Here is a 17,502-nt window from a genome sequence, read left to right on the forward strand (position 1 = left end):
ATACACATCTATTGGTACTGCAAATGTTACAATGTAAATACATGTAGGGGTTCCCTTACTGTTTTAGGCAATCTGAGGTCGTAAGAGCTTTCACTGTAACCAATAGCAGTAAAGAGTTTCTTCTTTTCATCTGGGGTCATGAGGTCATCAATATCTGAAACAATTTGTGGCACAGAAACAATTAATTCTCAGAAGACAGGCTACTATTTTATCCATACTTATCATTAGTCCTATGACGTATCTTTAATATTCATTTACCTTCATAAGGATTGGGAAGTGCACGTGCACCATACTAACTCAACAAAGGCTACTGTGTGTCTAATAGCTGCTCTAGACAGAGTCTCAGAAGCTAAGTACAATTTATGTGCAGAGCTAAATCTCTGCTTGCAGACTGCAAAGCAATGTAGTGTAATGTAGTGTAGTGTAGTGTAGACAATATTGTTACCTTACAGAAACATTAAAAAACATTAAAAAAAATACACACACCTATTATAAAGCATAAAATCTTTTAATTATGGTTTGGAAAGTATATTAGGGAAATGTAAGCACCTACTACGAACAATAACAAGCGATATTATTGAAGTACAAGTAGCAAAACAACAAGCTAATATACTGGAATCTATCTATACTGGATATGGATTTTATCCATAAACTGATATATGATGTCAATAATATACTATACTCTACATTAATATTACAGGTGGAACAAAGTTTTAGTTTTAGCGCCATGCAGCAACCAAAGGCTTTACCCCACACCAACCTGGTTATTTCCTTTTCCAACATATTGTATAATCAGCACCCCTCACAGTGATTGTAGCTAACCAACTCCTCTATTAGGACAATTCAACTGTTCACATTAAAATAAAAAAAAAATAGGATCATGTAAAAATTCTAGTTCTGAATATTTATCTCAAGCAACAAAAACTGTATATTTCATTAACAGAATATTGCAATTTTACATATACTGTATCAAAGTAGATACTCAATAAAAGACATATAAAGACTGCAGATTATAGTAGTTCTTGTATAAGTTTATTGAAAAAGAATTACGTTCAGGAACTGAAAGCTCATCAGTGTTTTCCTTTTTAGAGGCTTCTTTCTTTCCCCAGAAGCCTCCAAACCAGCCTCCGCTTTTCTTCTCTCCACTCTGTGAGGACTTTTTCGCCAACAGCTTTTGGCCTGACCGTACCACCTAGGATATGAGTATGATAAACAATTTTAAAATATGGCATATTTATAAACGCCTGTCATAGATATATTTGTATTATATAAATACTCTCTAATCCCTCATAAGTAGCCACTAGCCCTTCAGAACAAGAGAGAGCAGAGCTGATCTAACACACGTACTCCACTGCATGTGCCTTCATGCTTTGTACATCCCTCCTAATCTAATGGGTATATTTACTAAAGTGCGGGTTTTTAGAAGTGGAGAAATTGCCCATAGTAACTATTCAGATTATAGAGGATGTAGTTATAATACCGACACCCGGGGAGCCGTCTGACGGTATCCCGGCGTCGATATCCCGACTTAGGACTAAAGATAGGCATCTAAATCCAGATGCTTATCTTTAGCCAGGTGACGGAATCCCCACAGACGGCTTCCCAACCAAAAGCAAGTGGGGACAGGGTTAGTGTTAGCCGCGTGGGGAGGGGGCGGTATTAGGTTTAGGCACCCCCGGGATGACTTAGGGTCAGGCACCCCCGGGGAGGGTTAGGCACCCCCCCACCCAGGAGTGTGAGGTTTAGGGTGCGGGCAGGGGGGGGGGTTAGGTTTAGGCACCCCCGGGGGGACTTAGTGTTAGGCACCACCCCAGGAGTATTAGGCACCCCTAAGGAAGGGTTAGGGTTGGGAAGGGGGGGGGGGGAGGGGGAGGAGAGGGGCAGGGATATGGTAACATACCTTAGATGTCGGGATTCTGACTCTTCGATCTTCCGGCATCGGCATTTCACCAAGCGGCTATGCAGTCGCCAGGTTTACATACCCAACCCAATTCTAGCTATTCTAGTAAAGTGCTAGATAAAAGTTAAGTAGAATCTGATGCAATAGGCAACATCTCCACTTCCAAAAACCTTCACTTTAGTAAATATACCCCTAAGTGCACAGTGGAGATGTAGCATTCATTGTGTGCCTTTATGTAACTGTAAAATAAGCTACAATAAAACTAGAAGCCGATTAGGAAGTAGAGTATTAGTAAGTCAGCTGCCGAATGTCAGTAACATATCATCCTGACCGTGCTATTGGGTAATCATAGCTGGATGAAGCAAGTTGCACCAAAGGGCCCCTAAATAATCATGCCACTGACATGATCAATATAATTTAGGCATCAGTCACTGTATAAGTGTGCAGGTGTGATATCCAGCTCAGTAAGGTTACTGCTTATTTTTAATTGAACAGCTGTTAAAGTGCTAAGGGGTCTATTTACTAAGCCTTTGATGAAAATAAAGTCCCAGCCAATCAGCTCCTAACTGCCATGACACAGGCTGTGTTTGAAAATGAAAGTTAGGAGCGGATTGCTTGGGACTTTATCTCTATCCAAGGCTTAGTAAATAGACCCCTAAGTCTGACACTCCATGCTTGACCACACCCCCTCCAGCAGCCCGGTGTCAGGCTATGCATGTGTCCCTACCATTGTTTAAACATTCAATATGATAACAGGTAAGTACATATATAAACAGATGAAATGTATTACCTCTGCTTGAGCTTGCTGTCTGGCTAGGATTATATTAAACACATCAAGTTGTTTTTCCATAACCTAGAAGTACAAAAATGTAAATAAAATAATAAAATATATTGTAAATATTTAAGCAGTAACACCATTCAGTGTAGTATGTGGATTGGCAATATATGAAATTATAAATACATTCTTAACTACAGAACTGTATGCTGGAAACCACTTTATAAATCTTTGGTGTTTATAGCATATATGCTGTCAAACCATTCATTAACTCTATTCAAGTACTGAAGTTGCCAATCTCCTCCCTTCTGCATACATTAATGCTGACAAGCATAAACTGTTAACCATTCTGCTAAGGTTAATACTAGTAAACAAACAATATTACCAAGAATAAAAAAGTTCACATCTGAACTAAGATCTTGACAACGCATCCCTGACTCTGATTGAGCAGCACTGACAAAAAAAAAACAGGCTTAGCATGTGAGCAGCATGTACATTATAAGGCTAGGGAAACCATAGTAACCTGTAGGTGCTTCAGAGTTTCCTCATGAACCTTTGTCTGGGTCAGTTTGGTCTTATAAGCATTCTTGTAGGCTTTTAGGTTTTCTCTGTGTTGTGCTATGTTGCTCCAAGACCATGAACGTGTTGTTCTTCTCACATGGACTTCCAAGATGCTAGTAATGGCATACTTCCACCTGCAGCCAAAACATGTTATAAAGCAAGAAATCAAGAACTAAAATATTGCAATTGCAGTTGAAACAGACCTACCTCAGGCACTGACGGTACAGGGGGTGGAGATCGTACCACGTAGGCATTATTTATCATTAGCACTAGTCAAGCGAATGCAGTGAATCAGTGTGATGCTGTCGTTTATACAAGCTTTTACCAATAAATGAAGCAAAATAGATTTACATGTTTACAAAGGTTATACAAAATAAAAGAGTAACGTTATCCATTTTAAATGTTACCTTAAATGTACTAAGTTAACTAACCTAAAAGTCTACCAACATGTATGAGTAGCTCCCAATATTCTGAATGAGAAAATCAGGACAGTTTGGAGTACATTTTGATAATCCAAGACATGTCCTTTTAAGAAAGAAATGCTATGTAATAGGTCTAAGAGGTCTATTTACTAAGCAGTGATAAGAGACAGAGTGAAAAGTGATAAGTCTGTGATAAGTGCCAGCCAATCAGCTCCCAACTGTCATCTCACAGGCTGTGTTTGAAAAATGACAGTTGGGAGCTGATTGGCTGGCACCTTATCACTTTTCACTCTGTCTCTTATCACTGCTTAGTAAATAGACCCCTAAATCATTATAAACAGAGCCATATCATAGGAAAGTGGATGGAAGATTTTACAAAGTACCAACATACCACTTGCTGTAGTCTTCATTCAGCATTACAGCTGGTTTGTACTTTCGGTACGGTGCATTCCTAACCATGTAATCCACAGACTCCAGCAAGTCAATCATGCTCAGATACTACAAAGAAAGTATGCATGGAAGGTAAGACTGACTAAGCAGCAGACAAAGTATTAAAACACTATTTTAGACGATACAATTGAAAAAGCCTTCACAGGAAAATGAGAGCTCAACTGACCTGACTCACAAGTGTTTAATACTGTACATGACCTGCATTTATAAATGCAAGTGCAAAGCTATATATGGATATAAAACACCTTGGGGTAGATTCAATTAGTGGCTAAAGGTGTGCCCAGAGCTATTTGATTTAGGGTCGCTACCCCACGTGGTAAGCCCCAGAGGGTGCACTCAACGCAAATTCTTCCTAGCAGTCTCAGGAGCTGCATGGAAAACAATTCTGTGTTAAAAGCACCTTCTGGGGCTCATTGTGTGGGGTAACCCATAGATTCAGGGCACTTAACCCGGAATATGTGGGGCTAACGTGCGTTAGCCGTGGGTTTACAGTGTTGGAAATTGCCTAATATTTGAATAGCTCTGGATTTGGCCGCACGGTAAATGCTGCGGCTAATTGAATCTGCCCTTGTGTGCCCATTGCCATCTTTGTTCATACTTTGTTTGCATTTCAACACTTTTTTTTGGACACTGTTTCATCAATTTCAGTACATTCGAAGCATGTCACCACCCTTGACACAGTTTATTTTTTTTCAATGGAAAGGTGTGCTACAGGTCGAAACACTACTGAAATTACTAGTTCATTGACATGAATAGCTCTTCCCATAACTGTTAATTTTTTTGGGGTGTGGTATAAGAGATCGACAGGTATTGGTCAACAATGTATAGGTTGACAGGATCAAAAGATCGACTGACAAAAGTTTTTTTATTTTGGAACCTTTTTATATTTTTATATTTTATTGTATGAACAGTTACACTTTTCTGACTGCAACACAACTCGCTACAAAGTAAAATACTGTTTACCTATAAATGGATAATCTTTTTTATACTTGTGTATTATTTTGTGACAGTATATGCTGACTTGTTGAATGTTTAATAGACATCATATTATATTAAAACTTTACATACATTTCCATGGGACTATAAAGATTGTTTTTGAGCGCGCAGCAAAAGGTCAACAGGCACACATGGTTGACACACATATGGTCGACAATTTTTTTTGTATTTTAATACTAATCCTAACCCTCCTCCTCTTTCTGGTGCCTAACCCAAGTACCTAAACCTAACCATCACCTAACCGTCCCCTCCGGCAGCCTAGCCTTAACTCTCCCCCAAGTGCCTAACGTAGAAAATGTTGGGGAGAAAAACAAAAAATAATTGGCGTGTCGACCATTGGTCGCTGACGACCTTTTGTTACCTGTTGACCTTTTGCACTGTCAACCTTTTGACCATGTCGACCATTTGGTGTCGACATGTCATCTGGATACCATTTTTTTTTACTCACAGCAACAGAAATTGAATTAACCTGTATTTTTGAGTAAACTGGTCAATTACAGTTCAGCTACAGTGGAAAACTGATTGTGATTGGCTGAGCTGCTAATGGCAAGAGTGTTAATGATCCACCACCATCATACTAGAATCACTGCGGTGGCAAATTTTCTATTCCATGAACCCAATATTCCTCATTAAATGGTTGCAAAAAACCAGGGAAGTCGGGAGAGGCACCTCTACTTACTAGCAAGGGGAAGATAGACTAAGACAAAGACATGCTATTTTTGTCATTCTAGTCATTCCACAGCTTTTGCAAGAAACTGTAATATACCAACGTACATCATCAATAAAAATAGATATTAAAAAATGACTTTCGTCTGAAAAACAAATGCACAGATATGGAGGATGTCACCAAAATAGCAGGTATATTTTTTTTTTTTTTTTTTCAATCATTACAAGAACTTACTTCACTCACAGCAATGACCAAACTTGCACATATGATACAAATCACACTAATTAAAACAATTGACAATCACATCTTGCACAACTCTGTGCCCTCTTGGGAGAAGCCTGCCCAGCATACACCTTCTCTGTGACATATACACAAAAGTCCAACTAAGTAACACTTACCTGTGGTTTGGTTAGTTCTATTGCGATATGCTGAACCTCCATGTCCCAATCTAACTTTGGTGTTGTCAACTCCAGCTCTGCATTTGGGTTGATGTAAAGCTTTGCTGAAGCAGATACTGGCTTAAAAACTTGTAAAATAAAACAAGGTGGATTGTAGTCACAATTCTAATTTCATGTAATCAAACTCAACTAAAACCATTAAAAATATTAATATATAGGAAGTTTACTGCTGAGCAATAAAGGAAGAACGCTGAGTGGTGCAGTTGCCATTATTGCGTGAACAGCAGTATAACAAGTGTTCAACGTCTCAACATCAACCGTGGGAACAAAGAACTTCACCAATCCACATTTAATGGTTCATGTATATAACCCATGTGTAGACCCAAGAGTGTACAGCCATGGCCAAAAGTTGAGAATGACAAAAGTATTGGTTTTCACAAAGTTTGCTGCTTCAGTGTTTTTAGACCTTTTTGTTAGATGTTACTATGGTATACTGAAGTAAAATTACAAGCATTTCATAAGTGTCAAAAGCTTTTATTGACAATTACATTAAGTTTAAGCAAAGAGTCAATATTTGCAGTGTTGGCCCTTCTTTTTCAAGACCTTTGCAATTCGCCCTGGCATGCTGTCAATCAACTTCTGGGCCACGTACTGACTGATGGCCGCCCATTCTTGCCTAATTAATGCTGAGGGCATTTTTGTAGCAGGATTTGAATAGCATGTAGTGAACAGTGGTGCGTTTATTACAAATTTGTTTGGGTTTGTTCCATTTTGGATTGCAAGAGTCACTACCAGGATTTAATTTACTCAGGAACCTATGTATCAAAGTTTGATGTGATATAAATCAGCAACCAATCAGCTTCTAACTTACATTTTATAGGCTGTGTTTGAAAAATGACAGTTAGGAGCTTATTGGTTAATACTTTTTCTCTCACAATTTTATCTCTCATCAAGCTTTGATACATAGGCATCTATATCTTGTATCTGGTGAATCTTCATGTTAATTTATTACCAAGACAAATTGTACTGTTATTAGATGGAAGGCATGAATCCTGCACTCATCATCAGGTCCATAGGCTTCCCTGCAAAACAACATGTTAGTCCATGGTGCACACTAGTGGATTTGTTTTTTCTTCCGTTTCCCCCATCCCCCCACCTCACATGTGAAAAGAAAAACAGTAGCACATCTGTGTCTAGGCACTAAGGAACGCCAACATTAGCCATCACTATAGCTGCAAGAGGGTGCACACAGTTTTTTGTTTTTGCTTGCAGCTGCACTAATTGTGCATGACAACAGCACTGACAATATGCAATTTAAAAATAGCATTTAAAAAGGTTACTCCAGGTTAACCAGCTGTCGGCGCTGGAGGACTAAACTCTATCCACGACTCTGATAGCTGCAGCTCCATAGAGTTTCACTGGCAGCTGTTAACAGCTTTTCTCTAGGGAAAACCAGCACAATTTAGAGCAACCTGGTTCTTGGCTTCAGTAAACAGGATTAGAGGCAAATTTAATAAATAACCATTACACAACTTTTAAGAAGTTGTGAGGATTGCATATTATCTTGGCTCATAGCAACAGCAGAAACCAGGTGCACCAATTAATATGCAGGTGCACAATGGAATATGCTGGCGCTATATAAGTAAATGTTAATAAATAAATGGTAAGCAGGTATACAATACAGTGGCACTAATAACCTCTCATTTTGCAGTGGGGTTGTTGCAACTCACTTCCACCAACTACAGCAATTACCAGGCTTCATAAACCAGCTGATGTACAGATACAAAGTCACGTGTAGTTATGCAGAACTATTACATACACGTTTAAGGGAGCTTGGCTGTCTTCACACCTTACAAATCTAAACACAACCTGACACAAAGTAGTATTTGGCCCAAATGCAAATCAGTAGGCAGCCTGGAAAGTGCAAATAAACTGTTGGTTTTTTTTTTTTTTTAAAGATTTTTTTAGACACCCCTAATACCCCTTTCAGACATACAACCAGGGAAATTTCCTGCTCAGACCCGGGAATTTATTTCTCGTGTGCAAATTCCCAGGTATTTGGTCGAGACCCCCCTTTCACACTACAGTGTCTACCTGGGAAATTCCCAGCTAGACCCCTTTTAGACATAAGCCAGGTTTTTTAGTTTTAAATATTACCTGCCTCTCCTCTGCTCTTCCTAAGCTATCCCCATTCCGGCTGCCGCTGATGATGTCATCATCATGCAGCAGGCAGCCGTCCAATCAAAGGGCAGCCTCTATTAAATAGTTAATAAAATAACTCCCATCTACCCTGGTGGTCCAGCGGGAGTGCGGGCAGCCCGCTGTGGCTGCGAACCACCACGGTCTCCAGTGCCGGTGTGAGGCCCCGACCATGGTTGCTGACTCAGTTGTCAGCGCCACAGCCACCGGCGCTGGGGGTGGTGAGCAGCAGCGTAGAGCGTCCTATAGGACGCTCTGCGCTGTCAATGTAAAGGCTGCTTGGTGCAGCCGAAGAGTAGTAAATTCCCAGGTAGCACCATTCAGACACGAGCAGGGTAATTTCCCGGGACTTAAGTCCCGGGATAAACCCTGGTCGATTGAAGGGGCGGCTACCCGGGAATTTGGCTGAGGCAGGTCAAATTCCTGGGCTTCTCGAGATGTCTGAAAGGGGTATTAGAAGCGTCACCATGGATTAAAATGTCCTGATTCTGTTTCCTCCCTGGCAGGTTACATTTACCAATTTATTTATTAGTTTTATTATACAAATAAGATGTGACTGCTAATTGTCAGTTACAACTAGAACACATTTCAAAGACAAATAAAGTTCAACGTGCAGTAGGGGAACATAAGAAAGCTTCTGAAAAGAACAGTAGTCGAATAATAAGTATCCTGTAAACTCACTTCCACCAACTACAGCAATTACCAGGCTTCCTAAACCAGCTGATGTACACATACAAAGTCACGTGTAGTTATGCAGAACCATTACATACACGTTTAAGGGAGCTTGGCTGTCTTCACACCTTACAAACCTAAACGCAACCAGACACAAAGTAGTAATTGACCCAAATGCAAATCAGTAGGCAGCCAGGAAAGTGCAAATAAACTACTGGGGTTTTTTTAAAGATTTTTTAGACACCACTTAGAAGCGTCGCCATGGATTAAAATGTCCTGATTCTGTTTCCTCCCTGGCAGGCTACATTTACCAATTTATTTATTAGTTTTATTATACAAATAAGATGTGACTGCTAATTGTCAGTTAGAACTAGAACACATTTCAAAGACAAATAAAGTTCAACGTGCAGTAGGGGAACATAAGAAAGCTTCTGAAAAGAACAGTAGTCTAATAATAAGTATCCTGTTAAAGAAACAATACTTACTATAATGGAAGTCCATGCCTTGTCTGCTGCTTGACATAACTCCCATTTTCAATTCAGCCTGCAAACAAACAAATCATTACAGAGATATTCTTGAAAAAGTCTTCTTACAGTCTGCAAAAACAATACTGGAAATAAGATTTCTCTTTCATCCTATCTGGGGACACTGAAACCTTGAAGTAGAGGGAGCTGGACTTGGTACTAATGCTAAACTACTAACTTGATTGTACTCTTGCTGCTCTTTATACTGCTCCATAGTGGGTGCTCAGTTTCAATTTTAAAGCCATTGGAGTGGGTAAGTTTTTCTGTAGCTGTGTGGAATCTATTGTGTACAGGTATAATATGTTTGATCATCTTCCTTGCGTGAAATGAATTGCCTCCCGGTTGTTCTGCTATGCACAAGCTGCTGACTAAATATGGATGCCTGATGTTTTCACCCATTCAACCAGACAGTCTATGTAACACAGTTGGGAGTCTTTTTTTTCTTGTTTCTTTTGTTTCACTGTGTTGGGTTTCAATGGCGCTAACTGGATGGCCAGTTTTGCATACCAATGCATTTGAATGTACCCTCCTCTTGTAGTAGCATTACAACGTCCCCAAGGTTATCAGGGTCCCCTAGATAGAATGAAAGAGGAAAATAATTTGTTTTCGTTCTGTTAAAGCCATTTCTCAGATTCCATCTGGGGGACACTCCGTTCTCGCCCCTATATTCTTTTTTTGCTCTCTGTTTTTTTCTATGCACTCCAGTGTGCTTTGTTAGTTAAAAACTAAGCAAAGATGGATTAAGAGAAATTAGTTTAACAATAAGTACCATAAAACCTCTTTTCAAGTACAGTTGAAATGGATAATTTTTATTGGGGTGATTTTAAAAGGATAGTACATTATTATCTTTGTCATTGGTTAAGATTGACAACTGACAGTTTGAATCAAGTCAGGTTCATGTAATAGTCTGGTATATATCCTGCTCTCTTTAAGGGGTTTATTTACTAAAGTGTGGGTTTTTAGAAGTGGAGATGTTGCCCATAGCAACCAATCAGACTCTACTTAAGTTATCTAGCACCTTCTAGAAGATAATGGCTAGAATCTGATTGGTTGCTATGGGCAATATCTCCACTTCGAAAAATTCGCACTTTAGTAAATATACCCCTAAAGGTGCATACACACGTAACGATTTTTGAACGTTTTAACGATAACGACGTCGTTATCTTTCAATCATTGAAAAAATCGTTCAGTTTGAGTTATAAGGATGAACGATTATCGTTCATGCGCGTTCCCGTTTGTAGTTCATTTTGAGTGACCAACTGAACGATTTTCATTAAGGGAAGTTACAAAAATCGTTTGTAGTTCAAAAAATCATTCATTACACTTTAAAAAAATCTGACAGATAATCTGACAGAAAATTGTTGGTAATAAAATCGTTACGTGTGTATGCACCTTTAGGGTCTAAATTCTTATTTCACACTTTTTATTTTTTACCAGGACAGACATTCTGCCAGGAATAACCTTTAATTCCTGGTAGGTTGGAGGTTATTTTTCAAAAAGGACAGAATATTAGTTTGGTCTTTCATACATTTTTGTAAACAAGCAATATCATGTGGATGCCACCGAAAACTACATGTACAGCATAGACTTCAGAGTTATACCCTTTAAGCAAGGGAAGAAATGCTTGCTACACAAAAAAAAATAAACATTTTTCTTAAACCAGTTTGTCAAGTAAAGTTCTATTTTTAAAATGAAGGCTTTCAGGTTGTTCCTTGACTACATGATTTTAATATATTCTTCCTTTAACTTTAAAATAAAATATATTAGCCCCTGCATGCTCCACACCCTCTTTAAATCCATTTTTTAAGGTGTAACTTGGCCTACAGAATCCCTTGATACTTGTATCTCGATCATCTATAAGGAGGGCAAAAAAATCCAATCAAGTGCTAGCTATCATCCTATCTCCTTGCTTAACAATGACATCAAGTTATACGCAAATATCCTTGCAAATAAGACTGAACTCTGGGCCTGATTCAGACCCACTCGCGAGCGGGTCGATGTTGCCCAAGTGCGCATGCGCACGACGAAGGCGGCTCCGTCGTGCGCATGCGCGAGACCCGAATAACGACGGCCAAGCCGTCGTTATGGGTCTCGCACCAAAGGGGGCATGCTGTCGATGGTGAATGACAGCACGCCCCCTTTGGTGGGCGTGCCGGGGGCGTGGCTGCCCAGACGGAGGCCGCCTGGGGCCGGCCCCACTGACATCACTAGTGATGTCAGTGGGAGTGCTTTTGGCTCTGATAGAGCCAAAAGCACTCCAGGGCTTGCGGCAGACGAGACCCTACCTTAGGGTCTCGTCGCAAGCCCGATGGTCGCGATGGTCTTGACCATCATTCTGGTCGCTCGCTATAGCTGTGGGTGGTAACACAGCTATGCGAGCGGCCAGGAGGTCGCTCCAAAAAGTAAGAGGGACGCCCCTGATTCAGAGCGAGCGCTCTGTCAGAGCGTCCGGCTCTGAATCAGGGCCTCTGTCTTGCCTTCATGGGTCCATTACTAGGTGGGTTTCATACCAGGCAGCCAATCTAGAGGCAACAAGAGAAGGACTACTGACCTGATCGATGTATTTAATGCAATAAAGACTGTCGATTTTATCAACGCTTGATGTGGAGAAGGGTTTTGACCAAATCTCCTAGCAATTTCTAAACCTGCCTTAAAATATTTTGGTCTTTTAAGTAATTTTCTCACAGGGGTCAAAGCCTTGTATACTCAGCCCTCGGGTAGGGAGATGGTCAATAGTTCTCCTTCTGATTCTATCTCTATCACAAATGGCACACGACAGAGCTTCTCCCTGCTCTCCAATTATCTTCACCCTAGTCATTAAGACCCTTGCAGCTATCATTCGAGCATCCATCGACATTAGAGGTATGCAGAAGGGGGACCTTGAGAATAAGCTGTCCCTATTTGCAGATTACATTTTGCTTACCCTGCAACAATCAACGGCCTGTCGTCCTAACCTGTTCAAAATCTTGAATAATTATGGCTCCCTCTCTGGGTATAAAATAAATTTAATAAAACCAGAAGCTACACTTTTAAACCTCTCTCTCGTTCTCTCTCTCACCTCTCAATTCAATTTCCATAGGCAAAAGAAGAAAAGAAAACACTTGTGTTACTATATTACTGACTCTTACAATTCCCTTAACTTAGAGAATTATCCAGGGCTCTTTGCCAAAATTAAGGCTGAATTGTTCTATTGGTGCTCCATGATTATTTTTTTGCGGCTGGGCAGAATCATTGCCAATAAAATTAACACTCTCCCTAAACTCCTACATTACTTCCAGATGCACCATTTGCGAGTCTCTCTCACTGAGCTTTCCTCTACTCAAAAGTGTCTAGCTAACTTTGGGCCTGATTCAGACCCACTCGCGAGCGGCTGTCCGCTCGCAAGTGGGTCGATGTTATGGACTGAGCATGCGCACGACGGAGGGAGCTCCGTCGTGCGCATGCGCCAGACGCGACGAGCGAAGGAAAGTCCTTCGCTCGTTGTGTCCGATCAAAGGGGGCGTGCTGTCAATGTTGATTGACAGCACGCCCCCTTTGGTGGGCGTGCCGGGGGCGTGCCTCCCTGCCGGAGGCGTTCCCACGGGAACGCCTCCCGTCAGAAGCCGGCCCACTGACATCACTAGTGATGTCAGTGGGAGTGATTTTGGCTCTGATAGAGCCAAAATCACTCCGGAGCTTGCGGTTGAAAACCTCAACCGCAGGCTCCGGCTCGCAATTTCGATGGTCGCGATGGTCTCGACCATCGCGGCCATTAAAAAAAGCACGCTCGTAAAGCCTGTGGGTGGTGACCCACAGCTATACGAGCGTCCAGGAGGACGCTCCATGAAAATGGAGCCCGGCCCTCATTCAGAGCGTGCGCTCTGCTCAGAGCGTACGGCTCTGAATGAGGGCCTTTATTTGCTATGGTCACAGCCAGGGTCAGACTTGCCCTACTCAAAAAGCCTACCAATTGTGGTGGCCATGGTGTCCCCAAAATGAAAAGTATTACTGGGCTATTACTGAGCTGCTCACCTTAGCCAAATTGTAGCCTCCTTTGCCCCACCGTCCTCACTCTCTTGATCTGATTTTGAAACCAGATATCTCTACTTTTCGCCTATCTTTGGCGTGTGGGCAATCTCTAAACTGGGAAGATGTCCCCTTATTAAACTCTCTCCCACCTTGCATATCTATGTTCTATGAGAAATTGTGCCGATCCTCCACTTTGCATAAAGGCATGATTTTTATGCTCTATAACGTCAACCTGGATGCCACCCTGGACTATGGACGCAGACATGAGACAGAGTGAAAGAAAGACTTGAGCCCCCCAACCTAAGGAGGATTATTCTGATAGAAAATTAGGGAAAAAATTAGCCTCCAGTTCATTATCCACATTTGATCGAAGAAAAAGCATACAAGGTGTACACTACTGATGGTACCTTGCTCCCGATAAGCTTGCTAAAGTGTGTCCCTCTACTCTCTCCTCCTGTTGGTGGACCTGTTGCCATGTATGTACCTTCCTCCATATTTGGAGGACATGCCCTTAAGTATCTGCCTTTTGGTACAGTATGTTCCCTCATTACCTCACTCCTTCTGTGCCATGTAAAGAGATTTCCATGGTCATTAAGCTCGGTTATCCCATTCAAAGGCACTGTATCGCACTATTCTAAATAAGCCTCCCATGTTTTGGCCCATTGCTTGATAGCTAAGCACTAGTTGAAAGCTGATCCCCTTGGCTTTCTACTCTGAAGTCCTTCATTTGATTCATCACATCTCATTTCCATGACAAAGGAAACATTTCACCAGATATGACCCCTCTTTTTAACCATAGCCTTACCTTCTCCCCCTTCTAATTGATCACTAGATAACTCTCCCCACAAGCTCCTGAATGCCCACAGTTAGGAGTTGAGCTTCCTTCCCCTGTCTCCTTCTTTTTGATACCACTCGAAAATTTCTAAGGCACTTCCCCGTCACAGGGATGACCAAGACAAACAAGTATTTAAATGATGATATAACAAACGTTTATCTCCATTTTAATCTAAAAACATAAATTCAATACCACACCACACAGACTAATGTCTAGGAGTGTGCCAAAAGGAAATTAAAGCCACAAACTTGATAAACAAGTTTTCAAACGTTTGACGTAAGCTCAAGTGTAAACAAATAGTGGCGCTGAAGGGAACGGAGTCCAGCTTTCTCAGAAACACCAGGAAGAAGACACATATTACTACTTATAAAGTATAAAACACAGATGTTAATATTAGCCTTTAATTTTAGGTATTAAATTCTTAGAAAACACTGATTAAAAAAATGGCAATGAGAACAAAACAAATAACGATTGCAAAATACACATCACTCTAATTTCCTATATTATAGCACACACAGCTCTCTCCACATCCTTCATCAGGTTATAAATTCCTCCTAAAATGTGTACAGGATTAGAAATAAAAAAGTAAAATCAAAACTTTAATATTTTCTGTAGTATTCAGTGTCATAAAAGTTTTCAAGCATTCATTTAGAAAAATGCTTGTGTTTCCCTCTTTAGTGTTTGACTAGTCTGTTTTTAATCTAATCAGTGTTACAGCTGTTACTCCCTTATAAAGTAAAGAAGAGGCAGAGGCCCAGTTCAGGGTGGAGCATGTGTCCCTGTGGTAACAGGGGGGGGTGTGGGGGCACAGCAGGAGAGCTGTAGCCCAATAGATGAATGAAAACTCTGGAAAGTGGGAAAGGAGGGCATTTATTTGGCTACCCTATCCCCAGCGGCCGAGTGCTGCAACCAATAGACTGCAAGGCCCCTACTCCGCACTCAATGGCAAGACCTGCCTGGTTGCTGCTTCCTGAATGCTGCTGTGGCTGCAAGAAGTGGAACAGATGCATTCACGAACAGGTAAATTAGGCTACAGGGGGGGATGAGTATTGTTTATACTAGGTAGTATTAAGAATGAGATTAAGTGGTTAATTTTTGGGGGGGTTAAATTTATTTTTGAATGAGATTGAGGGAGGAATTAGAGGGTTAATGCACATGAATGGAATTATTTGTTGGTGTTGGGGCTAATTAATGGGTATTATGAAGGAAATTATTATAAAGAGCTTAACTATATTGAAAAGGGAAATGGGGTGGAAAGGACAAGCGCCAAATAGTGTGATAATTTAAAAATAAATGTGCCCGTGCTCAAATAATAATGTGCGTACCAAAGAAAAATTCTTTAAGGCTTATCTGTAAATCCTGTCGGTGGATGAAATAAACAAGACTGGACCCGCGTTACTGGCGCCAAAGAGGACCTTGATGAGAAGAGGCTCTTGGCAGAGCCAGATGGAAAAGAGAAATAATATAGTGTAGTACTTCCAATATAGTGAACCTCGTAATAATGGTTATGCGTACCCGATCAATTCTTGTATGAGTGTATATAGTAATATCCTTAGTAGCTTATCCAGATTTGTTTTTTCTTTATCAGCCCCAGAAGTACCCACATAAAGTGGTGATGGTCTTCAAATAAAATAAATACCCATCATCAGCAGTGGTGTACTTAAAACAGGGGGCCTTTATTACATATATAGGGTAATAGACAAAATATGGGACAAGTTAACACAAAGAGTAAAAGAAAAAATGCTTATCTGTGAGGTTGTATCAAATCTGTCTGAGAAAGGCTGGCAGTGCCCAACGCGTTTCATCCTTTGGACTTCCTCAGGGGTAATGGTATAGGTGTCCATATACAGCCTTATATACCCTATGGTGGAAGTAATCAATAAACTTTGAATTGGCGCTAATCGCCATTTAGCGCATGCGCAGTGTACCGCGGCCATCTTGGCGACATCATCCGTGATGTCAGAGGTATCCCAAGATGCCGCGGGTGATGCACTGCGCATGCACGACTCGCGGCAAGTACACAGCGGCTTATAATAATGATAAGTCCGGCTTTGTGTGCCGCGTGGGTGAAGCGGGAAAACCCAACAGCAAGTGTACAAAAGAACTCGGTAGTCAGGATTACTATTTCGTCTGACTGCCATACAGACACACGGAAGGGACTGCTGCCTCCTCTTATTTGAAGGATTCAAGTGGTTAATTGACCATTCATATGTATGACACCTGCACTTTAACGCCACATTCAGGATAATACACTGTGCGCGATCCAAGAACTACTATCTTTATACTGAAAAGGGGTTGTTACGATGATGCTGAAGTAGGTAATGGTTTTTAAGGAAGGGTTAATTGTTGATGAGGGAATGATTGTAAGGTGATCAAAAATGCTCTCTGCATTATATGGTGGTCAGTGTGGTGTACTCTGCATTGCATGGCAGTCACTGTGATGTACTCTGCATAGCATGGCTGTCACCGTGGTGTACTCTGCATTGCATGGCAATCAATGTTATTGTGTCTGTATTATATGGTAATCAATGCACTGCTCAATGTATAGTATGGCGAACAGTGCGATGCTTTGTGGTGAGCGAGATTGTGTAGTATGCTTACCTTTAGACAGTGGAGCCTACATCCTACATTTAAAAGTTGTCAGGCCCAGCAGCAGAGGACAAATGCATAAGGCACTGATACCTTAATATAATTGGAGTAAAAACGAGTTTTGCACTCAAACTACAAAACATTTCAGTCTTTACAATGTTGATGTCTGTATTCAAGCATGCCAAGGATGACTATCATCAACTGGGAAGGAGGGCCTAACTTTTCCCCAGTGAAAGAAAGCCTAGCTTCACTCCTGAGAGAAGGGTATTTAAAAAAAAAAAAAAAAAAAATGAAAACTTACATACAATTAAAACTACTTTAGGGGGTGGGGGTTTGGACTGCAAACCCTAACTATTTCTAATGGGATGTGCTACCTAGATGACTTAGTACTACAACATAGAAAAATGGGGTGAGCAGGTGCACCATACAACCATTTAATAATCATACATCATATACAAGGTTTTTTCATAAATTTGGCCAAAGTTATGAGTTTACCCACCAACATC

The 17,502-nt window shown here is 40.9% G+C and overlaps 1 protein-coding gene across 1 annotated transcript in view; it reads right to left on the reverse strand.

Annotated features, from left to right (window-relative positions):
• Positions 1-17,502, reverse strand: part of VPS13C (vacuolar protein sorting 13 homolog C) — a 452,448-nt gene that overhangs the window by 306,652 nt on the left and 128,294 nt on the right. The window contains exons 12-18 of the mRNA XM_088446402.1: positions 9,526-9,583; positions 6,170-6,297; positions 4,050-4,156; positions 3,199-3,370; positions 2,691-2,753; positions 1,051-1,192; positions 60-154 (exon numbers count right to left, since the gene is read on the reverse strand). Coding sequence (XP_088302528.1) covers positions 60-154; positions 1,051-1,192; positions 2,691-2,753; positions 3,199-3,370; positions 4,050-4,156; positions 6,170-6,297; positions 9,526-9,583 — 765 coding nt within the window. The remainder of the gene's footprint in view (positions 1-59; positions 155-1,050; positions 1,193-2,690; positions 2,754-3,198; positions 3,371-4,049; positions 4,157-6,169; positions 6,298-9,525; positions 9,584-17,502) is intronic.

Source organism: Taudactylus pleione, unplaced genomic scaffold (assembly GCF_031769625.1).
Source record: "Taudactylus pleione unplaced genomic scaffold, aTauple2 ptg000019l, whole genome shotgun sequence".
Lineage (NCBI taxonomy): Eukaryota > Metazoa > Chordata > Amphibia > Anura > Myobatrachidae > Taudactylus > Taudactylus pleione.